At 38.3% G+C, this 25,155-nt stretch overlaps 1 protein-coding gene across 1 annotated transcript in view; it reads left to right on the top strand.

Annotated features, from left to right (window-relative positions):
* Positions 1-25,155, top strand: part of RABEP1 (rabaptin, RAB GTPase binding effector protein 1) — a 96,728-nt gene that overhangs the window by 14,923 nt on the left and 56,650 nt on the right. The window contains 1 exon segment of the mRNA XM_070389291.1: positions 14,915-15,043. Within this exon segment, the coding sequence (XP_070245392.1) occupies positions 14,915-15,043 (129 nt within the window).

Genomic DNA, 25,155 nt, shown 5'->3' with positions numbered 1-25,155 from the left:
TTGGATATATGCCCAAGAGAGGGATTGCTGGATCATATGGCAATTCTAGTTTCTTGAGGAATCTCCGTACTGTTTTTCCATAGTGGCTGCACCAACTTACATTCCCATCAGGAGTGTAGGAGGGTTCCATTTTCTCCGCACCCTTTCTGGCTTTTGTTATTTGTCGACTTTTTAATGACGACCATCTGACCAGTGTGAGGTGGTACCTCATTGTAGTTTTGATTTGCATCTCTCTAATAATTAGTGATGTTGAGGTTCTTTTCATGTGCCTTTTGGCCAGCTGTCTGTCGTCTCTGGAGAAATATCTTTTTAGTTCTTCAGACCATTTTTTTGATTGGGTGTTTTGTTGTTGACTTGTATGGGCTGTTTGTATATTTTGGAAATTAAGCTCTTGTTGGTCGTATCCTTTGCAAATATTTTTCTCCCATTCTGTAGGTTGTCTTTTTGTTTTGTTTATGGTTTCCTTTGGAGAGAGACTTACTACCGGTCTTCTGGTCTGTCACTTGTATCTGAAATTCTCAACCCTCCCTATCAGTTTATAACCTTTACCACTATTGACATTTTAGGCTGGATTATTCTTTGTTGTGTATGACTGTCCTTTACATTGTAGGATGTTAAGCAGCCTCTTTGACCTCTAACCACTGAATACCAGTACCCTTAGCCCTTGGTTGTGACAACCAGGAATGTCTCCAGACATTGCCACATGTCCTCTGGGGAGCAAGAGCACCTTCAGTTGAGAACCACTGGTTAATAATAAAATGCTTTAGATTGTGCCTTTACCATTCTGATATAAAGTTACACAAATAACTTAAAAAAACCAAAACCCTAACAGTATAATGCCCTTACTGTGAAGGAAAATGACTTATTATTGAGTATATATATTTCAACATGTAAATTAACAGTGTGACTAAATAAAAGAGCCACCCTAGAAGGTGGTATTATACTTGTTTATAACTCACGTGATGCATGGATCTCCTATATTAATCTCTATGAAACACTTAAAATCACAGGGTAATCTTTCTAGGCCTTGACAGATTGGTGTTTGAACCCAGCTCTGCCTTTTATTAACTGCAACAATAGGCATTTTACTTAATTTCTCAGAATGTTTCCTCACTTATAACTGGGGATCGTATGCCTACTTTATGGTTTGTTTTGAAAATTTAATGAGCCAGTGTATAAAATAACTTGCCTAATACTCTTTAAGCTGTATATAGATTATTTAATCCTTCCTACAACCCTGGAATGTAGTAGTAATCTAGTCTTCATTTTTACAGGTAAAGAGAAGGAACCAGTTTATAAGTGGCAGAGCTAGGATTTAAAAATTAATTCCAGAGCCTGTGCTTTCAATTATTATGCTTTACTGCTTTCTATATGATACCTGATAGGTAGCGGATACTTAATTGTTAGCTTCCATTATTTAATTTTTTCTAACTTTGAGACCCTTCAACAACCCCAATAACATCAGCACTCTCTCCTGGAAATACTTTTGCCTGTTGATTTCTCATGTCTCCTCAGGGATGTATAATTAATCTTCTTTCTCCACACTTAGGATAACTATTTATCAAAATTCTGATCCCTTTCAATGTATGACCTTGATATTTCTGAAAAGCTCATAAATAATGCATTTAACTTTCCTTATAAATAAAATATAATGCTTGTGTTTTTATTATTTATTTATGAAGAGCTTTTCTTGTGATAAGTAACTCCTAATGTCAGCTGTGTAGTTATATTGTAGCCCTTCTATTAACACGTATAGAGAGATAAGAAATTATATCTACCCTTTAAGAAATTACATCTATATTTTAGGTTTTCTGTGTTATAATGAAGGACAGTGTGTACATAGGGGATTTGATTTGTTTTATAGTATAATCAAAATGGTTCTAAGAGATATCATATGTTGTGTTAGGCTTGATTTTTTCCCCCCCTGTAAATGATTAAAAGAAAAAATTCTTCATCAAGACAATATGGTACTGGCACAAAGACAGAAATATAGATCAATGAAACAAAATAGAAAGCCCAGAGATAAATCCATGCACCTATGGACACCTTATCTTTGACAAAGGAGGCAAAAATATACAATGTAGAAAAGACAATCTTATTAACAAATGGTGCTGGAAAAACTGGTCAACCACCTGTAAAAGAATGAAACTAGAACACTTTCTAACACCATATACAAAAATAAACTCAAAATGGATTAAAGATCTAAATGTAAGACCAGAAATTATAAAACTCTGAGAGGAAAACATATGTAGAGCCAGATCCTGTATGACCCACCTCACAGAGTAATGGAAATAAAAACAATAATTAACAAATGGGACCTAATTAAACTTAAAAGCTTTTATACAAGGAAGGAAACTATAAGCACAGAGAAAAGGCAGACTTCAGAATGGGGGGAAATAATAGCAAATGAAACAACTGATGAAGAATTAATCTCCAAAATATATAAGCATCTCATGCAGCTCAATACCAGAAAAATAAACAACACAATCAAAAAATGTGCCAAAGAACTAAACATACATTTCTCCAAAGAAGACATGCAGATGGCTAACAAACACATGAAAAGCTCAACATCACTTATTATCAGAGAAATGCAAGTCAAAACCACGATGAGGTACAGTCGCTTGCTGGTCAGAAATGTTGCCATCAAAAAGTCTACAAACAAATGCTGGAGAGGGTGTGGAGAAAAGGGACCCCTCTTACACTGTTGGTAGGAATGCAAACTAGTATAGCCACTATGGAGAACAGTGTGGAGAGTCCTTAAAGAACTAGAAATAGAACTGCCATATGACCCAGCAGTCCCACTGCTGGGCATACACACTGAGGAAACCAGAATTGAAAAAAGAGACATTTGTACTCCAGGGTTCATTGCAGCACTGTTTACAATAGCTAGGACCCAGAAGCAACCTAGATGTTCATTGGCAGACGAATGGATAAAGAAGTTGTGGTACATAAATGCAATGGAATATTATTCAGCTATAAAAAGAACTCATTTGAGTCAGTTCTAATGAGGTGGATGAAACTGGAGCCTGTTATACAGAGTGAAGTAAGTCAGAGAAACACCAATGCAGTATATAAATGCATATATATGGAATTTAGAAAGATGGTAATGACGACCATGTATGCAAGACAGCAAAAGAGAGATGTAAAGACCAGACTTTTGGACTTTGGGAGAAGGTGGGGGTGGGATGATTTGAGAGAATAGCATTGAAACATGTAGATTACCATATGTAAAATAGATAACCAGTGCAAGTTGATGCATGAAGCAGGGCACTGAAAGCCAGTGCTGTGGGACAATCCAGAGGGATGAGGTGGGGAGGGAGGTGAGATGGGGGACATATGTACACCTGTGTTGATTCATGTGAATGTATGGCAAAAACCACCACAATATTGTAATTAGCCTCCAGTTAAAATGAAAAAAAAATCTTCAGACTATGGGTAAATTTGCATTTTATATTAAAGGGGTTGTTAACCAAAAGTAATTAAATTTTTTATTAATAGTTATCTGCTGTGAATTGTATGTGTGAGTATGTATAATGCCCCTTTATCTGGAATGGTGGAGGAATGATTTTATGGGTACATTATAGTCTGGGATAAACTTCTTTTCTCAGGATCCTTAATTACATCATTTATAAGGTAATATTTACTGGATTGGTGATCGGGAAATTAGTATTTGAGGGGAAGGGTTGGTTCAGCCTGCCACACTGATGTTCAGATTATCTCACTGTTGGCCTTTGAATCCTCTAAGCTGACTCCTTTGTTACAAAGGGAAATCCTTTGATAAAATTGCAGTAGGTGCCAAGGTGTTCCAGGTTTATCATTTATACTTCTGCCCCAGACCTAGAATCAGTCATTTTTTCTCAAGGAACCCTGGAAATGTGCTCAGTGTCCTAGTTGATTTTACATTCTTGTACAAACTCCTTATCTCATTAGACCACTAATAGTCTGCACGCTGTAGTAGAGTAACACCGTGCTACTGTAAAAGCACAGGGGAGAAGGGAATCTTGGGTTTTAAAATGACTGATCTTAGTGTCTCAGTTGGCTGTAAAGTACGGTGATACTTGAAGCAGGCTGGCAAATTGGGAAAAATAGTGTAAGACAAATAGAAGTAAAAATGAGAACTCAGAATATCCAGGGTATCCCCCTCCCCCCATAAGCTCTCTAGAACAATGCTGTCCAATAGAGATGTAATGTGAGCCAAAGAGTGTAAATTTTTTCTGGTAGCCACATTGTGCTGTGCTGTGCTAGGTCACTTCAGTTGTGTCTGGCAGCCACATTGAAAGATTAAAAAAATCAAACTGAAGCAAACACTTCTAAATAGAAAGGTGAGATTAATTTTATTAACAGCTTTATTGAGATTCAGTTCATACATCATCAACTTCACCCCTTTAAAACATACAATTCAGTGGTTTTTAGAATATCTGCAGAGCTGTGCATCCATCACCACTAATTTCAAAATATGTTCCTCATCCTCCAAAGAATACCCTGACCGTTAACAGTCATTCCCCATTCCATTCCTTCTTCCCAAACTGGTGCTGCTAAGTCACTTCAGTTGTGTCCGACTGTGTGACCCCATAGATGGCAGCCCACCAGGCTCCCCCATCCCTGGGATTCTCCAGGCAAGAACACTGGAGTGGTTTGCCATTTCCTCCTCCAATGCTTGAAAATGAAAAATGAAAGTGAAGTCGCTCAGTTGTGTCTGACTCTCGGCGACCCCATGGACTGCAGCCTACCGGGCTCCTCCTTCAATGGGATTTTCCAGGCAAGAGTACTGGAGTGGGGTGCCATCACCTTCTCCGTCCCCAACTGCTTTCAACCACTAATAGTTTAGTCTCTATGAATTTTTCTTCTCTGGATATTACATATAAATGGAATCATACAATAGGTAGCCTATGGTGTCTGGCTTTTTTTACTTAATGTTTTCAAGGCTCATCCGTCTTGTAACTTGTTAGTACTTCATTCCTTTTTGGATATATGGTATTCTGTTGTATAAATACACCAAATTTTGCTTATTCAGTCATCAGTTGAACATTTGAGTTTCCTTTCTTTAGATGTTATGAATAATGCTTCTCTGAACATGTGTGTATAACTTTCTGTGAAATCAATTTTAACACTCAATTTTATTTATCCAGTATATTCCACATGTTATAATTTCTACATGTGATAGAAAGTATTAATGAGATAGTAAAATATTTTTGTACTGAAGTCTTCAAAATTCCATATATGTTTCATATTTAACACACAATTCAGATGGCCACATTTCATGTGTTCGGTGGCTGGAAAATGAAAGTTGCTCGGTCATGTCAAGATTCTTTGTGATCCCATGGACTGTATAGTCCATGGACTTCTCCAGGCCAGAATACTGGAGTGGGTAGTCTTTCCCCTCTCCAGGGGATCTTCCCAACCCAGGGATCGAACCCAGGTCTCCGCATTGCAGGCAGATTCTTTACCAGCTGAGTCACAAGGGAAGCCCAAGAATACTGGAGTGGGTAGCCTATCCTTTCTCCAGTGGTTCTTCTGACCCAGGAATCAAACCAGGGTTTCTTGCATTGCAGGCAGATTCCTTACCAACTGAGCTACCAGGGAAGCCCCATGGCTACCATGTTGGAAAGCCAAGAAGTAACTCACTGGGACTTGTATGCAAAGTTGGGAAAGTTGCAGTTTTGTCCGCATCAGAGATGTTTGCTGGCTCCTAGACAGATATACATTAATGTCTCATTTCCATTGCAGTTGAAGACTCTTCTCTCCTTTGTTTCTTCAAATCCTTGCTGTCTTTTAAAACCCTGACTTATGCCCCTCTTCATCAATGGGTTTTAGTTATTCCTGCTTATCTTTTTTGTTTACTTATTTATTTAGTAAATGTTTATTGAATGCCTTCCATGTGTTAGCCACAGTTCAAGGTGTTAAAAATGTAATATGTAACAATGAGCAGGATACATACAGTCTCAGTTTTCACTGAGGGCCTCCTCTAGTATGGAACAATATTTAAACATTCAGATATTTAGGGAAATAGTTTCAGATAGTAATAAGTGTTGCTGCTGCTAAGTCGATTTAGTCGTGTCCGACTCTGTGCGACGCCATAGATGGCAGCTCATCAGTCTCCCCTATCCCTAGGATTCTCCAGGCAAGAACACTGGAGTGGGTTGCCACTTCCTGCTCCAATGCATGAAAGTGAAAAGTCAAAGTAAAGTCGCTCAGTCGTGTCTGACTCTTAGCGACCCCATGGACTACAGCCTGCCAGGCTACTCCGTCCATGGGATTTTCCAGGCAAGAGTACTGGAGTGGGGTGCCATTGCCTTCTCCAAGTAATAAGTGCTATGAAGATAATAAAACTGGCCTGAAGAGGATAGCACTTATGCTATGAAGCACTAATAGGATAGCACTTAATGCTACCAAGCACTAATTTATTCTTGTATTTTTAAATTCATACCACAGTAAAGCTGATCAAAAAACAGTTTATGCTAAAATTTACTAGGTTTAAGTATATAGATTCATGAGTTTTCAAACATACACAGTTTGTAACCATCACCATAATTGTGTTAATAGAATGTTTTACCCCAAAAAGTTCTTTCATGACACTTTGTGGTTAAACTCCTCTGGGCAAGTGCTGCTCTACTTTCTGTCGTCATCGTTTTGCCTTTTCTAGAATTTTATGTAAGTGGGATCATACTTTTTGTGTCTGATTTCTTTCACTTAAACGATGCTCTTGAGATTTATCCAGATTGTGTGAATTAGTAATGCATTCCTTTTTGTTGCTGTCTAATATTTCATTGTATGGATACACTATTATTTGTCCATTTATAGTGGGCATTTTGGTTTATTTCCAGTTTTTGGTTATCATAAGCCAAAGTAGTTTTGTAAGTATTATCAAAGCTTTGGTGAGCACTTGTGTGCAAATCTTTGTGTGGAAATATGTTTTCATTTGTAGGATTGCTGTATCATATGGTAGGTGTGCATCTGTAAGGAACTGTTTTCCAAAGTGGTTGTACTAATTTGCATTCTCACCAGCAACCTTACTGACACATGGTTAATTCAAGCACAAAATAAAGGTTAGATTCAACTTCACTGATAGTGAATTCTCAGAGTTCCAAGCCAGGTCCTAAAGTGGCATGATGTGGTTCTACTTATGAATGCCAGTAGAGTTATAGGCAGAAAGCTGAATTCTTTTGGCCTTTTCTTAAGTAAGCCTTCTTTGAGTTTTAAGCTTAAGATATATAAGTTTTGAATTGCTTTATTTGTCTTGTAAGTGGGACTCTAAAATATTTAAATATCCAAATAGTTAGAAAATATATCTTCTTTTCAAAAAGTCCAGTGAGAGTCTTGCTTTTTCATCTGGCTTGGCATTTGGTATTTGAAATACTCGAAGTAGAATAATACCAATTTGTACAAATTGAATAAGATAGCTATCCATTTTTATCCACACATAATTATATCACTTGTTGAACATGAGCTTTTGACAGTTATGGTAATTGGGCTATGTGTAATCAGAAATTAAGGTGATTAAAAAAATTATCTGGTAAAATGCATGTAATGGTGGTTGAACTTATATTGTATGTCTTGACCAGTATTCAAAAATGTCCATAGTTTATTTCAGCCATATAGTTAGCTTTTTTAAAAAATTGAAGTATTGTTGATTTACAATGTTGTGTTAGTTTCAGGTGTACAGCACAGTGATTCAGTTGTATATATTTGCTTGTGTGTATGTATGCTTTTGCAGATTCTTTTCCCTTATAGGTTATTACAAAATATTAAGTGTAGTTCCCTGGGCTATACAGTAGGTCTTTGTTGGTTATGCATTTTATATAAGATATTGTGTATAGTCAGCTTATTTTTGAAGTTATCTTTATTGGGCCAGCAATGACAATGTGAGATCACAGCCAGTAAAAGCTAGGGTAAATTTATAGTATGTTATTAAGAGTATAGCCCCCAGATATAATGTTTCCACTAAGCTGGTATTGTGTAAGGATTAGAGTGTCCTGTTTTATGTAGAATTTTGACTACCTGTAGTGTGCAGAGAGAGCAACTGAGATCATGAAGAATTTAGACATTATTAAAGAGGGAAGAGATGTTTCATCTGGAGAAGAAAGGAGAGGGCAAGTGTGAGATGTCAGATAATAGAAATTTTCCTCAGTGATTCTGTAGGGCAAAACTAAGATTTCTAAGGAAGATGATTTAAGGTTCTTTTAGTAAAAATAGGTATTTCTAACAGGTGACCAGTTGTTCAAGTAAAGCGGGGAGGATAATCTAATATCTCTTAATGGTGGAATTGGCTGCCCCATAAGGCAGTGAACTGAGTTGTTAGGTTTATGTTTATGTGTAAGCCATGTGATCACATGTCTGTTATAGGAATGGATTCCTGCATGAGTTAGGAATTGGTGTTTCGAACTATTTTGACCTCTCTCCACTGTAAGAAGCACTTTCTCCACCACAACCCAATCATGAAATAACATATACCCATATTAAATGTGTTGCTGGTATTTCCTATTATATTTTATTATTAACTTTAAATGGCAGATTGCTAATCACTACATTGATGTAACGGCTTACTAATGGATTGACATTTAGTTTGAAATACATTGGACTATAGTAATCTATACAATCCTTATAACACTATTATCCAGTTGTTATTCCCACTCAATAATGTAAACTAAAAATTGGACCCATAAAATTCCACACTGCAAATGCCTAGAGGTTAATTAATTTTGATCATTAACATCTCTAGGGCGGTTGAAAATTAGAAAATGTTCTGTTTTTTGATTCTTCTCACCGCAGTTCTTGTCACCCCTGCGACCCATTCCCCACATCAGTTTTTTCCATCCTTAATTCTACTTTTGCCCTTTTGAAGACTCTCTTCTTAATTTTTCATTATCTCATTATCTACCTGAATTAAAATTTGTTGCCAGTTCTTTTCATTTAATATTTTTCCTGGATTTATGACAACATTTTCAAGTCATTTGCATAAACACCTAATTTTTACATGAGAAATAATTGACTTTCTTACTTGAAACCCATCATTTAAAAAATGTTATCTTTTATCTGAAATACTATAGCACCTAGTTATTTAAGAGAGTTTTAAAAAAAGAATAAAAGAGTAAAAGAAAATAAGGGTTTTCATTTTGCTTCACATAAGGAAGGCTAAAAAGATGTTCTGTGTAAACTTCATCACCAGATGTTCTTTTGTTTTAGAAATGTTTCATCTGAGTAAATGGACAGGGAGAAAGGCTGCAGTATCTTAAAGTTGTTAGAGTCAGATTTTGGAGGATTATATAAAATGAGATGACAGGCTTTCTATTATACTAAAGAATTTATGTTTATCTTTAGTATTATGGGAAAAATTATTCCCAAGTGCTATATCTGTTTGCTCTAATACTGTCAGATGACTGGTAATGTTATTGTAGACTGCTCTACTTTACCTTCTCCTTCCCCTTCCTTACTGAGGCAAGTAATTGTGGATTTACTGAATATTTCCTAAACAAGGCATCATTCAGTGAGTGTATTTACTGCAAATAATAATAATTTTTAGTAATCCCTCAAAAGGCTGGACAGAGTTTTCAGAGTACAGGGAAGAGTTTTCAGAGTACAGGTCATTTGCCAGCTGAAAGGCCACTTCTGAAACAAAAGATTTTTGTTTTTAGCAAATTTTTTTTAATTTTAGCAAATTATTTGTCCTGGGAAAATATATGTGTAGTTTTAAAATGACTCTTTAGTGTGTTAAAATATTTTAAGACCATTGAAATAAGTTATGTGTACATTTTAGGAGCAGAGAAATTGAGATGGAGCAATAGGACAAAATTATAATCACTGAAACTTAAAAATGAAGCACCTTACTACTTTTTAATTTAAATCCAATCAAGTGTAATTTATCCTTTTGATTAACTTTGATTCAGAGAGAGAACCACTCTGAATATAATTTGGCATATATATATATCGGAGAAGGCAATGGCAACCCACTCCAGTACTCTTGCTTGGAAAATCCCGTGGACGGAGGGGCCTGGTGGGCTGCAGTCCATGGGGTTGCTAGGAGTAGGACATGACTGAGCGACTTCACTTTCACTTTTCACTTTCATGCATTGGAGAAGGAAATGGCAACCCACTCCAGTGTTCTTGCCTGGAGAATCCCAGAGTCAGGGGAGCCTGGCGGGGTGCAGTCCATGGGGTTGCTAAGAGTCGGACACGACTGAGCAACTTCACTTTGACTTTTCACTTTCATGCATTGGAGAAGGAAATGGCAACCCACTCCAGTGTTCTTGCCTGGAGAATCCCAGGGACAGGGAAGCCTGGTGGGCTGCCGTCTATGGGGTTGCACAGAGTCGGACACAACTGAAGCGACTTAGCAGCAGCAACACCCACACACACACACACGCACACACATACACATATATATATATCCATAGATTGTATTATGTTATATATCAATATAATTTTGTGTCTTTTAATATAATTTTTCTGACTTAATATTATTCCATTGGATGGATGTACATACCTACAATACTTAATAGTTTCACTTTAAAGTCAGTGATCGGAGAAGGCAATGGCACCCCACTCCAGTACTCTTGCCTGGAAAATCCCATGGATGGAGGAGCTTGGTAGGCTGCAGTCCATGGAGTCGCTGAGGGTCGGACATGACTGAGTGACCTCACTTTCACTTTTCAGTTTTATGCATTGGAGAAGGAAATGGCAACCCACTCCAGTGTTCTTGCCTGGAGAATCCCAGGGACGGGGGAGCCTGGTGGGCTGCCGTCTATGGGGTTGCACAGAGTCGGACACGACTGAAGTGACTTAGCAAAGTCAATGATATACAAATTAAGACTTCTGAGTTTCAGGAACTGTTCAGATTCTTTTGTTCCACTGGAGTTATAAATTTTTTTTTTGCTTGAAATAGGTGTTTTCCTGGATCTTAAATGTTTTTAAACAAAAAAAATTCTGATTGTAGTAACGTTTAACCTAGATTGTTCCCCCCCCCCATTGATAATGTCTCATCAAGTTTAGTATACGTTAGAGTGTAATAGTAGGACCCAGCTTGAGGCTTTAAAATATTTCTAAATTATTACATATTTTCACATTCATGTCAAAATTAGGGAAGGAGATATACCTAACAATTATTGCACCTTTCCTTCATTTATTTGCCATATTATTCTTTTCTTTTTGTATTGTTGCTTAATTCAGACACTTTTGGCAGGCAGCTATGCTCATCACTATACCACCAGTGCAGACACTTTGAATAAATGATGTAATAATTTTTCTCTTTGCATATCAAGCATTAAAAGAAGTCATTGCATAACATAGTGCGCCCCCTTTATTTTATTACTCAAAAGAAGGTAGCAGTGTACAGAATGTTTGGAATGTTTAACAGAGTCTGATATGCCAGTAGCTCTCAGCTGTGAGTTACAGCAGGCTTAGTGTTGTTGAAGTTGGCATTAATGGTGGCATGTTGCTAGGATGATACATGGTAGTAGGGAATGATATGAGCTGGAAGTCTAAGCGTGGAACTGAGTCAGAATCATGAGGCTAGAAGTGACTTCTGGTCTTTTGTCAAAGCCAGTTGATCACTCTGCTGTTTTTCCTTATTCACTTAATATCATTAAATCTTACTAGTTTATAGCTAACATTTACCCATTTTTTCTAATATGCCGGGCTAAGTGGTTTTTACATGAACTATTGTTATTGTGAACTGCTAGTCGCCATGTTAAAAAAAATATTTTGTGTGATGAGATCTATTTTCAGTTTGATTTGTGGTTGGTTGCTCATGCATTATGATTTAAGAGATGCCTGTTTTTAAACTTTCTTGCCATTTTATGCAAGGTGAATTGATTTTTCCAGATGAAGCTGTAGAGGCATTCTTATAAAAAGCAGTTGTTTGGGCTTTTTTATGTGTTGTAGAACAGTAGTATGTTGGAAATAGTTGAGGTGGATTTAAAAAAATTTGGGGGAGGATTAAAAATTTTTTTATGAAAAAGAATAAGAGAGTTAGTTACTTGGTATATCCTCAAGGGGATCACGACTGCTGGAATTGAAATTTGTCCTCAGTTGTGGGGAGAGGCAGCCAGATCTGTGGGTGTGGACTGTGCCTCAACTGTAGGTCAGAGCCAGGACAGGGTGGGGAGTATTGGAAACACACTTAATCTTTCTTGGCTGTAATTTTAAAGGCTGTATTTTAGTTTTTATTGATTTATTAGCTTCAGTTTCTAAATATAATGTTGAAAGTATGGACATTTTGTGTGTGCCTGTGCACTTTAGTGGAAGGTAGTAGTGGGTGGGAGTGTAGTTTTTAGTGGCAAGTAAGAACAGAAGGATCATCTTTCTTTATTTCTCATTGCTTTTCCCTAACTCATGTTTTAATGAGTAGCTACCTGTAACTAAAACGTGAAGTGGAAAATTTGCTTAATTTATTTAACAATTGGAATCTGGACAATTAAAAATACCAAGACAAGTAAATAGTACAGAGAACTTACTTTCTTCATGATTTCAAAAGTAAATATGAAATAACTACACATTTCCCCCTTCCAGTGGATTCTCCATTCCTCTTTTTCTCTGAGGGTTAACACGTGTTCAGATGATCAGATGTCATTCTTTGCTTTGATAAAAAGATCCTAGATGCTTGCTCCTCAAAATAACTCCTTACCTTTAATGACAGGGAACTCAAAGCAGCTATCATTTTCTCTTTTTGCCATGGATTGCTTTGATGCTGTTAGATCTGTAGTGAGGCTTGACTGAAGATGTCGTGGGAGCAAATAAATACTGGTTTTAATTATTTAGTATTGAAGGAGTTGTAGAGAACTTTGAGAAGCACATGGAAGAAATTGATTAGCTGTAATCCTATATCTTGTAGACAGATCATTGCATTTTTTCCAGTCTTTTTTTTCTGGGTGCTATAAAATTATAAGCTCAATTTAATTGAGTAATAGGTTTAGAGGAGTATTATCTGGTCCCATCACTTCATGGGAAATAGATGGGGAAACAGTGGAAACAGTGTCAGACTTTATTTTTTGGGGCTCCAAAATCACTGCAGATGGTGACTGCAGCCATGAAATTCAAAGACGCTTACTCCTTGGAAGGAAAGTTATGACCAACCTAGATAGCATATTCAAAAGCAGAGACATTACTTTGCCAACAAAGATCCATCTAGTCAAGGCTATGGTTTTTCCACTGGTCGTGTATGGATGTGAGAGTTGGACTGTTAAGAAGGCTGAGCGCTGAAGAATTGATGCTTTTGAACTGTGGTGTTGGAGAAGACTCTTGAGAGTCCCTTGGACTGCAAGGAGATCCAACCAGTCCATTCTGAAGGAGATCAGCCCTGGGATTTCTTTGGAAGGAATGATGCTAAAGCTGAAACTCCAGTACTTTGGCCACCTCATGCGAAGAGTTGACTCACTGGAAAAGACTCTGATGCTGGGAGGGATTGGGGGCAGGAGGAAAAGGGGACGACAGAGGATGAGATGGCTGGATGGCATCACTGACTGGATGGACATGAGTCTGAGTGAACTCCGGGAGTTGGTGATGGACAGGGAGGCCTGGTGTGCTGCGATTCATGGGGTCGAAAAGAGTCTGACACGACTGAGCAAATGACCTGAACTGAGGGCCTTCAGAGATAATATCAGATCATGGTTAAAATTTTAGTAAATTATTATCTGGTTGTAGGGATCCGAGACCTCTGCTGACCTAGGTAATTAGGTAGACGTGTTACTACTGATAACACGTAGTATTATCTCCCTTTCTGGGAGAAGGAAATGGCAACCCACTCCAGTATTCTTGCTTGGAGAATCCCGTGGACAGAGGAGCCTGGTGAGCTGCTGTCCATGGGGTCGCACAGAATCGGACACGACTGAAGTGACTTAACATGCATTCATACATTGCAGAAGGAAATGGCAACCCACTCCAGTATTCTTGCTTGGAGAATCCCTTGGACAGAGGAGCCTGGTCGGCTGCTGTCCATGGGGTTGCACGGAGTCGGACACGACTGAAGCGACTTAACATGCATACATGCATTGGAGAAGGAAATGGCAACCTGCTCCAGTATTCTTGCCTGGAGAATCCCAGGGACAGAGGAGCCTGGTGCGCTGCCATCTGTGGGGTCGCACAGAGTTGGACATGACTGAAGTGACTTAGCAGTAGTAGCAGCAGTTACTGTCGATAAGCATCCCCTGGAGCAATTAGGGTCATAGCTTTGTGGCTGGGTTGCTGTTGCGGTGAAGGATTCCGCCAAGAGTTTAGATTTCCCTCTCCTTGGTTGAACCAAAATACTCTCAGGGTTTGGTCAGGATAGGTGTTTATATAATCAGCTGTGGCCAAATTATAGAGCTCCTCAAGTAAAAATGGGTCCCAGTCCCTGCCATACCATAATCAATCTAAAAACCGGATAATCTCCCAGTAATGGAGAGTTCATACAGAATTTACAGTTCTGTATCCTTTCTATATGAAAGGTTTTTTCATTATGATTTCAGTATAATGAGCCATTTTGAAAGTGGGAGAGTGGTTCAGTCTAGAATAGCTGTCCTAATCAGAGTGCCCTTTAGATTTTGCTTATAACACATGAGAGAGACAGGAACTAGCAAGATTGGCAGTGGATTTGTTTGTGGGATAAACAGCCCAAATAATCCAATATTTAACAGATCCATAAGTGGATGGACGTACTTAGTTATACAAAGGAACTTTGAAGCTTTCTTTTGGGAAATATGCTTTATGTGATTCTCCATGTATGTACTGTTTCAGCTTACAGGATTCATTCACAACGTGTGAATTAAGTTGAGTAGAAGTGTCTTTTTTGAAAAATTAGAATTTCCGGGAATATATTGGCTCTTTGGGAGAAGCTTGACCACTTGTTTCTTTATAGAAATATGCAGCTGCATTACTAATCAATTCTTGTAACTTAAATTATAAATAAAAATTATTACTTGTTAACTAGTATTTTTCTTTTCAGTTTCTCTTCAGCAGCGGGTGGCAGAATTGGAAAAAATTAATGCAGAATTTTTACGTGCAAAGCAACAGCTTGAGCAAGAATTTAATCAAAAGAGAGCAAAATTTAAAGAGTTATATTTGGCTAAAGAGGGTAAGTTTATAAGTCTCCCCCAACCCCTGTACTAAAATGGTCTTAAAATTTTTTGTCCAGTTTCTTGGTAGTATATACAATGTTAATTTTAATCACTGAATAAATCTTGATTTTATTTCTAGTTGCATTGTATAATAGAAGTCTATTTAGAGGTTAGGGTTAAGAATGAAATTGTAAAACAAGTTGAATAATGCATTATTTAGATATTTCTTTGTCTTTTGACATTAATGATATTTAATATGGTAGGCTAGATAGTCCTGGGACACAGGACTTTCAGTCCTCTTAGCACTTGGGAGATAGCCCCAGGTAAATCAGGACAGTTGGCATTCTAATAATAGCCTTAGCTGTGTTATATTAAAACTGACATTTCATGTAATTTATTCAACAAATGTTAATTATCTATTAATATGTTTAATACCTACTATTAGGTAGGCATTGTGTCTTGGTGCTGGGTATACAGAAGGGGCAAGGTTCGTGTGGCTCTTGTACTCACAGAAGTTTAATTCTACTGAAGAAAAAAGATTAATAGTGCACTTAGTCGCTCAGTTGTGTCCGACTCTTTGTGACCCCATGGACTGTAGCCCGCAAGGCTCCTCTGTTTGTGGGATTCTCTGGGCAAGAATATTGGAGTGGGTTGCCATGCCCTCTTCCAGTGGATCTTCCCAACCCAGGGACTGAACCCAGGTCTCTTGCATTGTAGGCGGATTCCTTCCTGTCTGAGCCACCAGAGAAGCCCAAGAATACTGGAGTAGGTAGCTTCTCCCTTCTCCAGGGGATCTTCCTGACCCACAACGCTCTAAGAGATGACACCTTGCAGTGGCTTTGATTCCATGTCCCTGCCGGACTCTGCTGAGTCCCCCAAAAAGCAAAGTGTATAAGGCAAATGAACAAAGTGTATAAGGCAAATGTATGAGAGCATATCATGAGGGAACCCTACTCTGAAGGATGATGGGAATGGTTTACATTTTGGATATTGACATAGGAAGGTATAGATATGGTTTCTAGAGCCCTCTAGACCAGTGAGTGATTCTCAGAATATGATTGTGAAATAGCAGCATCACATTAATAATCTCCTGGGGAACTTGTTAGAAATGAAAAATTTTGGAAGCTACCCCAGACTTCTGAATCTGACACTTTGGAATTAGAGTCTATAGCAATTGATGTTTTAAGGCGTTCTCCAGTTAATTCAGATGCATATCAAATTTTGGGAATAGATGCTCTAGTATAGACCAGCAGCTTTTAGACTCTAAAGTGGATAAAAATCACCCGGAAAACTTGTTGGAACACAGTATGTTGGGCTGGAGCCTAAGAATTTGTGTTTCTAATAAACTTGTAGGGGATTGCATTACTGCCAGTCCAAGGGCTACAGTTTGAGAACCATTACTCTAGACTGGTGATCCTTCAACATTTATCTACTCTGTAAAATGTTTACATACACCCCTTGTTCCTTAAAAAAATTTTAATTTTAAATTTAAAAAGATTTAAAGTATGTCAATTCTATTGTACTGTTAATTCTGACAATTTAAATAAAAAAATCATGCTTTAGACATATTCAGTATAGTCAATCATAGTGATTTATGATAATATCCATCACCGATCCATTGAATTAAAAAAAATGTGAATAAATTCTTCAGCAGGAATTTTACATTTTCCCCCCTCCTTGTGTTAGTTTTAACATCTTCCTTGGAATTTTATTCTAAAAAGTGATTTTTTAGAACACAAATTTGAGTGTGCATCAGAATTTTACCTCTAGTGTTTATTTAAAGGACGATTGCTGGGCCCCACCCCTAGAGTTTCTGATTCACTAGATCTGTGGGATCCTAGACTTTGGATTTCTAGAAAGTTAACAAGGTAATGCTGATGTTGTTGGTTCAGGGACCACACTTTTGAGAACCACTAGCCTACAGTAATATTTTGTGCTTGAAAGCCATTAGAAAAATTGGTCTGATTGCTCTGCAATAAGCACATAAATTTCTTTTGTATTGCAGTATTGCTGTAATTTAAAGTATGCAAGTGATTATATCATAAATATTGTATACACTTAAAAAATAGTATGATAAGGTGTAAGAATTACTGGACATGCAGGTCTTAAGAGATATATTGGTTCTCCTGCCCAATTAAGTCATTAAGCTCTAGTGAATATTATTAATGTCTAGAAAAAGATACGTTTCAGTTTTTTTCTTTTCTTTCTTTTTTTTAACTAGATATAAGTTGGAAATTCCCTGGTGGCTTAGTGGTTAGGATTCGGGGTTTAACTGCTGTGGCCCGTGTGCAATCCCTGGACAGGGAACTGAGATCCCACAAGCTGAGCAGCACGGCCTTAAAACAAAACAAAAATAGATGTAAGTTAAGCCCCTGGTCTCATAAATAAGTAGATGGAAATAGAAGTTTTTCTTTTTTTAAATAGTGATTGTTATTTTATTCTCTTAACTCTTTCTGAATTATGTGTTCAATCACCCAGTGCTCTAGCTTCAATTTTATTTTATAGATTGACAACTCAGATAGGTCTTCTTTCAGTTTTGTTGAAATAGACTTTGCAGTCCATGCATGCATGCGTGCTAAGTTGCTTCAGTCATGTCTAACTCTGTGACCCCACGGACTGTAGCCCACCAGGCTCCTCTGTCCATGGGATGCTCCAGGCATGAATACTGGAGTGGGTTGCCATGCCCTCCTCCCCAGGATCTTCCTATCCCAAGGACTGAACCCATGTCTCATGTCTCCTGCATTGGCAAGTGGGGTCTTTTACCACTAGCGCCATCTGTGTGACCTGCCAAAAGATTTGTTACCCAGTTACTAGTCATTCACTTTGTTACTGACATTGATATTTTTAAATTATTCCTCTGGTTTTATATCACGGTGGAGTTTTTACACAACAAGGCAGTGAACCATAGTAAAACTCAGGATAGGTGAAAGCCTTTCATTTGTTATGTAGGGAGAAGGGTATTAAGAAAAGAGAGGTGCAGAGAGAATCTACACATAAACACGTCTCTATTTTAGGAAAGATTTTTATGGAAGTTGAGGATCTAGAATTTGATTCCGTTAAAACACCATGTGGCTCTGAATCCCTTGGAGGATCTTTGCGTACCCACTCAGGCACATGTAACTCACTGTGAAAACCACTGTCCTGGAGTGGTGTTATTCAGACTAGGTTGTAGCTCTTTGATGGAAAGCAGAATTGAATGGGTTGTTACCAGCAGTTTTTTGAAAAGAAATACAATGGAAAATAACAGAGTACATTATTTACCTGGTAAGGTTAAGTAAGTATAATTGAACAAAATTTTCTGTTTTAGTTACATATACACATGTATGTATAGAGTTGTGTGATAAAATACATTTTTTGCTGTGAATTATGGTTAAAACAGTTTGAAAGTCACTGTTCTATAGGATGGAAGGTTGCTAGGGCTCACAGAATTCAGCCCTTGCCTTGGAAAGGTTTACTCACTGCAGTGTGGGATTGGATGGTTTTCTCATGGGTTGCAGGAGGGCTGGCTGTTCCCTGTTAATTTTTTTTCTTCATAGGCTGACAAGGAGATGGGAAAGCTAGTGTTCCTGTCTAGGCATGGTGGTAGTCTGCAAGACACTGTCGAGGTTGGGATGAATGAGATATGGTTTTTATCTTCAAGAAAGTATAGTTTTCCTTATCTTTTCTGAAATTATAAAATTGTCTTTTCTATAAAATTCTGAAGAAATGAAAATGACTAAGAAACTCATTTCTGAAATACATGATCAATTGCAGTTTTATATCGAAGCAGCTCTGAATGTGGGTTGGTTCAAAAACATACCTGGTATGTTAAAATTGCTTTGAATACATCTAGACCCAGTAAATAATCTGTATGTATACATTTGTATCTTTACTATCTGAAGTTCTCCGTGAACTTAAACTGGCCATAGAGAATAGATGAGTTAACTTTTTATGAATTTCTCTTTGAGAGTTTTTATGATCCTTTTTGACAGTTTTTAGTGTCATTTCTAAAGAAATTGCACAGTGTGTAAAAGGTAAAGGTTGTTTAGTTTATGGATGGCTTGGCTATTTGCCTAAACAAATTCAAAGATGTCCTGTAAAGCAGCAGCTCATCTTATTGCATGAAGTATAAATCTAGTCTTCTATGATTTTCACCGGGGGTAACAGTATAAGTCATGGTTTGGTTGTGTTCAGTAGTCTTTGTATGTTGTATCTTTCAGCAGATCAGGTCACAATAACCCCAGAAGTCCAAATATTGGTATTTTTCCCAATTAGAATAGCTTTTGCTTTGGTGTTGTAATAGCTGTGCTTTCATTTATTTGGAGAGTGGCTGAAATAGAAGTGCAAATAGTACTGAGAAGAACTAACAGAGGGTATTACTTCTTGGCTCCCCTTACTGCCTTTTCCTGCCTTAACACCCATTCTTTTCCCAGATGACATCAACTGGGAATGTTATAAATACTTAAAAATTCTGTTACTTTTCTGCTGAGATTGAAAAAGGGATTGAACTTTCTAAAGACAGTTTCTGATTTAGGTTTCTCCTTTAACCAGTTTCAGTACAAAGCTTGGCACTGCAACAGTGTTTGTGTGTTGGAAATCCTCAGTTTTGAGCAATGAGTAAGAGCCTGTTACACAAGGAATCAAACAAAAGGCCATAGAGTTCTCAATTTGAAGGAGAATAGTAGAAATGGAGCTCATGTTAATCACCAGAAGACAGTGAAGTTTTCTAGTGGTGTTCAAAATTGATTTTGTACATGGTCATTACTTATATAAAGCTCTGATGCCAACTAACCAGAGCAATAGTTAAAAGCTTGGTTTAGGAAGATACATAAAAAGAATTCCAGGAGAAGAGAATAGAGGGAGTAGTAAAGAATATTTGAGGAGATAATGACTGGAATTTTTCAAGCATTAAGAAACAGAAGTGTGTCTTCAACATAAGTATGGAGTACCAAGTAGGGTAAATAACAGTAAATTTATACTTTAAAGATATAACAATTTTGAGCAATGAAATTTTAAAAAGCTAACAATGATGTACCCAGGAAACCAAAAAATACAGTCTTTTATATTCATTGGTTCAGTTGCTCAGTCGTGTCCGACTCTTTGCGACTCCATGGACTGCAGCACGCCAGGCCTCCCTGTCCATCACCAGTTCCCAGAGTTTACGGAAACTCATGTCCATCGAGTCGGTGATGCCATCCAACCATCTCATCCTCTGTCGTCCCCTTCTCCTCCCACCTTCAATCTTTCCCAGCATCAGGGTGTTTTCCAATGAGTCAGTTCTTTGCATCAGGTGGCCAAAGTATTGGAGCTTCAGCTTCAGCATCAGTCCTTCCAATGAATATTCAGGACTGATTTTCTTTAGGATGGACCAGTTGGGTCTCCTTGCAGTCCGAGGGGCTCTTAAGTGTCTTCTCCAACACCACAGTTCAAAAGCATCAATTCTTCGGAGCTCAGCTTTCCTTATAGTCCAACTCTCACATCCATACATGACTGCTGGAAAAACCAGAGCTTTGACTAGATGGACCTTTGCTGGCAAAGTAATGTCTCTGCTTTTTAATATGCTGTCTAGGTTGGTCATAACTTTTCTCCCAAGGAGCAAGCTCTTTTAATTTCATGGCTGCAATCACCATCTGCAGGGATTTTGGAGCCCCCAAAACTAAAGTCTGTCCCTGTTTCCACTGTTTCCCCATATATTTGCCATGAAGTGATGGAACCAGATGTCATGATCTTAGTTTTCTGAATGTTGAGTTTTAAGCCAACTTTTTCACTCTCCTCATTCACTTTTATCAAGAGGCTCTTTAGTTCTTGGCTTTCTGCCATACGTGTGGGTCATAAGGAGCACTTAAAAAATTATGTATATCTCAAAGGAATACTTTACATATTTTAAATGTCAAGCTACTTATCATGTTTTCTTATCTAATGCAGTTAGAAAAATTTTAAACAATGTAAATTTTTTTTAAAAGTTTGGAAACTAAGAATGCATTCTTATTGTTCATAAGTTAAAGAGGAAATCGTAATGAAGACTGTAAACTACTTATAATACAGTGAAGATACTTGTGGGATGCAGCTAAAACAGTACTTTGCAAGTAAGCTTATAACTTTAAAAACATTTATTAAAATTAGTTTATTAAAAGATGTGAAGATGTAAGAAAGTGAAACTAAGTGATCTAAATGTTCAACTTCAAAAGCTAGAAAAAGAGTGAACTCAAAGAAAATACAAGAAATAAAGCAACAGAAATGGAAAGTGAAGTTGAGTTAAGCTCAATAAAATCAAAAGCACATGTTTTGGATGTACTTTGAAAAGATAAGAGTGTTCATGCTGCTGCTGCTGCTGCTAAGTCGCTTCAGTCGTGTCCGACTCTGTGTGACACCATAGGTGGCAGCCCACCAGGCTCCCCCGTCCCTGGGATTCTCCAGGCAAGAACACTGGAGTGGGTTGCCATTTCCTTCTCCAGTGCATGAAAGTGAAAAGTGAAAGTGAAGTCGCTCAGTTGTGTCCGACTCTTCGCAACCCCACGGACTGCAGCCTACCAGGCTCCTCCGTCCATGGGATTTTCCAGGCAAGAGTACTGGAATGGGGTGCCATTGCCTTCTCCGAAGACTGTTCATCAGTTCAATTCAGTCGCTCAGTTGTGTCTGACTCTTTGCGACCCCATGAATCGCAGCACACCAGGCCTCCCTGTCCATCACCAACTCCCGGAGTTCACTCAGACTCACGTCCATCTAGTCAGCGATGCCATCCAGCCATCTCATCCTCTGTCGTCCCCTTTTCCTCCTGCCCCCAATCCCTCCCAGCATCAGAGTCTTTTCCAGTGAGTCAACTCTTCGCATGAGGTGGCCAAAGTACTGGAGTTTCAGCTTTAGCATCATTCCTTCCAAAGAAATCCCAGAGCTGATCTCCTTCAGAATGGACTGGTTGGATCTCCTTGCAGTCCAAGGGACTCTCAAGAGTCTTCTCCAACACCACAGTTCAAAAGCATCAATTCTTTGGCGCTCAGCTTTCTTCACAGTCCAACTCTCACATCCATACATGACCACAGGAAAAACCATAGCCTTGACTAGACGAACCTTTGTTGGCAAAGTAATGTCTCTGCTTTTGAATGTGCTGTCTAGGTTGGTCATAACTTTCCTTCCAAGGAGTAAGCGTCTTTTAATTTCATGGCTGCAGTCACCATCTGTAGTGATTTTGGAGCCCAAAAAAACACAGTCTGACACTGTTTCCACTGTTTCCCCATTTATTTCCCATGAAGTGATGGGACTGGATGCCATGATCTTCGTTTTCTGAATGTTGAGTTTTAAGCCAACTTTTTCACTCTCCTCTTTCACCTTCATCAAGAGGCTTTTGAGTTCCTCTTCACTTTCTGCCATAAGGGTGGTATCATCTGCATATCTGAGGTTATTGATATTTCTCCCGGCAATCTTGATTCCAGCTTGTGTTTCTTCCAGTCCAGCATTTCTCATGATGTACTCTGCATAGAAGTTAAATAAGCAGGGTGACAATATACAGCCTTGACGTACTCCTCTTCCTATTTGGAACCAGTCTAACTGGTAGGTCATGGTGGAGAGGTCTGACAGATTGTGGTCCACTGGAGAAGGGAAGGGCAAACTACTTCAGTATTCTTGCCTTCAGAACCCCATGAACAGTATGAAAAGGCAAAATGATAGGACACTGAAAGAGGAACTCCCCAGGTCAGTAGGTGCCCAATATACTACTGGAGATCAGTGGAGAAATAACTCCAGAAAGAATGAAGGGATGGAGCCAAAGCAAAAACAATATCCAATTGTGGATGTGACTGGTGATAGAAGCAAGGTCCGATGCTGTAAAGAGCAATATTGCATAGGAACCTGGAATGTCAGGTCCATGAATCAAGGCAAATTGGAAGTGGTCAAACAAAAGATGGCAAGAGTGAATGTTGACATTCTAGGAACCAGCGAACTGAAATGGACTGGAATGGTGAATTTAACTCATATGACCATTATATCTACTACTGCAGGCAGGAATCCCTCAGAAGAAATGGAGTAGCCATCATGGTCAACAAAAGAGTTCGAAATACAGTACTTGGATGCAATCTCAAAAACGACAGAATGATCTCTGTTCAGTTCCAAGGCAAACCATTCAATATCACAGTAATCCAAGTCTATGCCCCAACCAGTAATGCTGAAGAAGCTGAAGTTGAACGATTCTATGAAGACCTACAAGACCTTTTAGAACTAATACCCAAAAAAGATGTCCTTTTCATCATAGGGGACTGGAATGCAAAAGTAGGAAGTCAAGAAACACCTGGAGTAACAAGCAAATTTGGCCTTGGAATACGGAATGAAGCAGGGCAAAGACTAACAGAGTTTTAAAAGAAAATGCACTGGTCATAGCAAACACCCTCTTCCAACAATACAAGAGAAGATTCTACACATGGACATCGCCAGATGGTCAACACCGAAATCAGATTGATTATATTCTTTGCAGCCAAAGATGGAGAAGCTCTATACAGTCAACAAAAACAAGACCAGGAGCTGACTGTGGCTCAGACCACGAACTCCTTATTGCCAAATTCAGACTGAAATTGAAGAAAGTAGGGAAAACCACTAGACCATTCAGGTATGACCTAAATCAAATCCCTTATAATTATACAGTGGAAGTGAGAAATAGATTTAAGGGCCTAGATCTGATAGAGTGCCTGATGAGGTTCGTGACATTGTACAGGAGACAGGGATCAAGACCATCCCCATGGAAAAGAAATGCAAAAAAGCAAAATGGCTGTCTGGGGAGGCCTTACAAATAGCTGTGAAAAGAAGAGAAGTGAAAAGCAAAGGAGAAAAGGAAAGATATAAGCATCTGAATGCAGAGTTCCAAAGAATAGCAAGAAAAGATAAGAAAGCCTTCTTCAGCGATCAATGCAAATAAATAGAAGAAAACAACAGAATGGGAAAGACTAGAGATCTCTTCAAGAAAATCAGAGATACCAAAGGAACATTTCATGCAAAGATGGGCTCGATAAAGGACAGAAATGGTATGGACCTAACAGAAGCAGAAGAGGTTAAGAAGAGGTGGCAAGAATACACAGAACTGTACAAAAAAGATCTTCATGACCCAGATAATCACAATGGTGTGATCACTGACCTAGAGCCAGACATCCTGGAATGTGAAGTCAAGTGGGCCTTAGAAAGCATCACTATGAACAAAGCTAGTGGAGGTGATGGGATTCCAGTTGAGCTATTCCAAATGCTGAAAGATGATGCTGTGAAAGTGCTGCACTCAATATGCCAGCACATTTGGAAAACTCAGTAGTGGCCACAGGACTGGAAAAGGTCAGTTTTTATTCCAATCCCAAAGAAAGGCAATGCCAAAGAATGCTTAAACTACCGCACAATTGCACTCACCTCATACGCTAGTAAAGTAATGCTCAAAATTCTCCAAGCCAGGCTTGGAGATGTTCAAGCTGGTTTTAGAAAAGGCAGAGGAACCAGAGACCAAATTGCCAACATCTGCTGGATCATCGAAAAAGCAAGAGAATTCCAGAAAAACATCTATTTCTGCTTTATTGACTATGCCAACGCCTTTGACTGTATGGATTACAATAAACTGTGGAAAATTCTGAAAGAGATGGGAATACCAGACCACCTGACCTGCCTCTTGAGAAATTTGTATGCAGGTCAGGAAGCAACAGTTAGAACTGGACATGGAACAACAGACTGGTTCCAAATAGGAAAAGGAGTACGTCACGGCTCTATATTGTCACCCTGCTTATTTAACTTATATGCAGAGTACATCATGAGAAATGCTGAACTGGAAGAAGCACAAGCTGGAATCAAGATTTCCAGGAGAAGAGTGTTCATAGTAGCACTATATTTTTAAAAATTAAAAAAGATTAACTCAAGTATAGTTGATTTACAGGGTTGTGTTTTTGGTATACAACAAAGTGATTCAGTTATACATGTATATTCTTTTTCATGATACTTTCCATTTTGGTTTATTATAGGATATTGAATATAATTCCCAGTGTTATACAGTAGGACCTTGTTGTTTATTTTATGTATAGTGGTTTGTATCTGCTAATCCGAAACTCCTAATTTATCCCTACCCCAGCACCTGTCCCCTTTAGTAACTATACATTTGTTTTGTATGTGTGAGTCTGTTGTGTAAATAAGTTGA

The sequence above is a fragment of the Bos mutus genome, chromosome 19, assembly GCF_027580195.1.
Source record: "Bos mutus isolate GX-2022 chromosome 19, NWIPB_WYAK_1.1, whole genome shotgun sequence".
NCBI lineage: Eukaryota > Metazoa > Chordata > Mammalia > Artiodactyla > Bovidae > Bos > Bos mutus.
The sequence above is the reverse complement of the archived record's forward strand: the minus strand, read 5'-3'. Positions and strand labels throughout refer to the sequence as shown.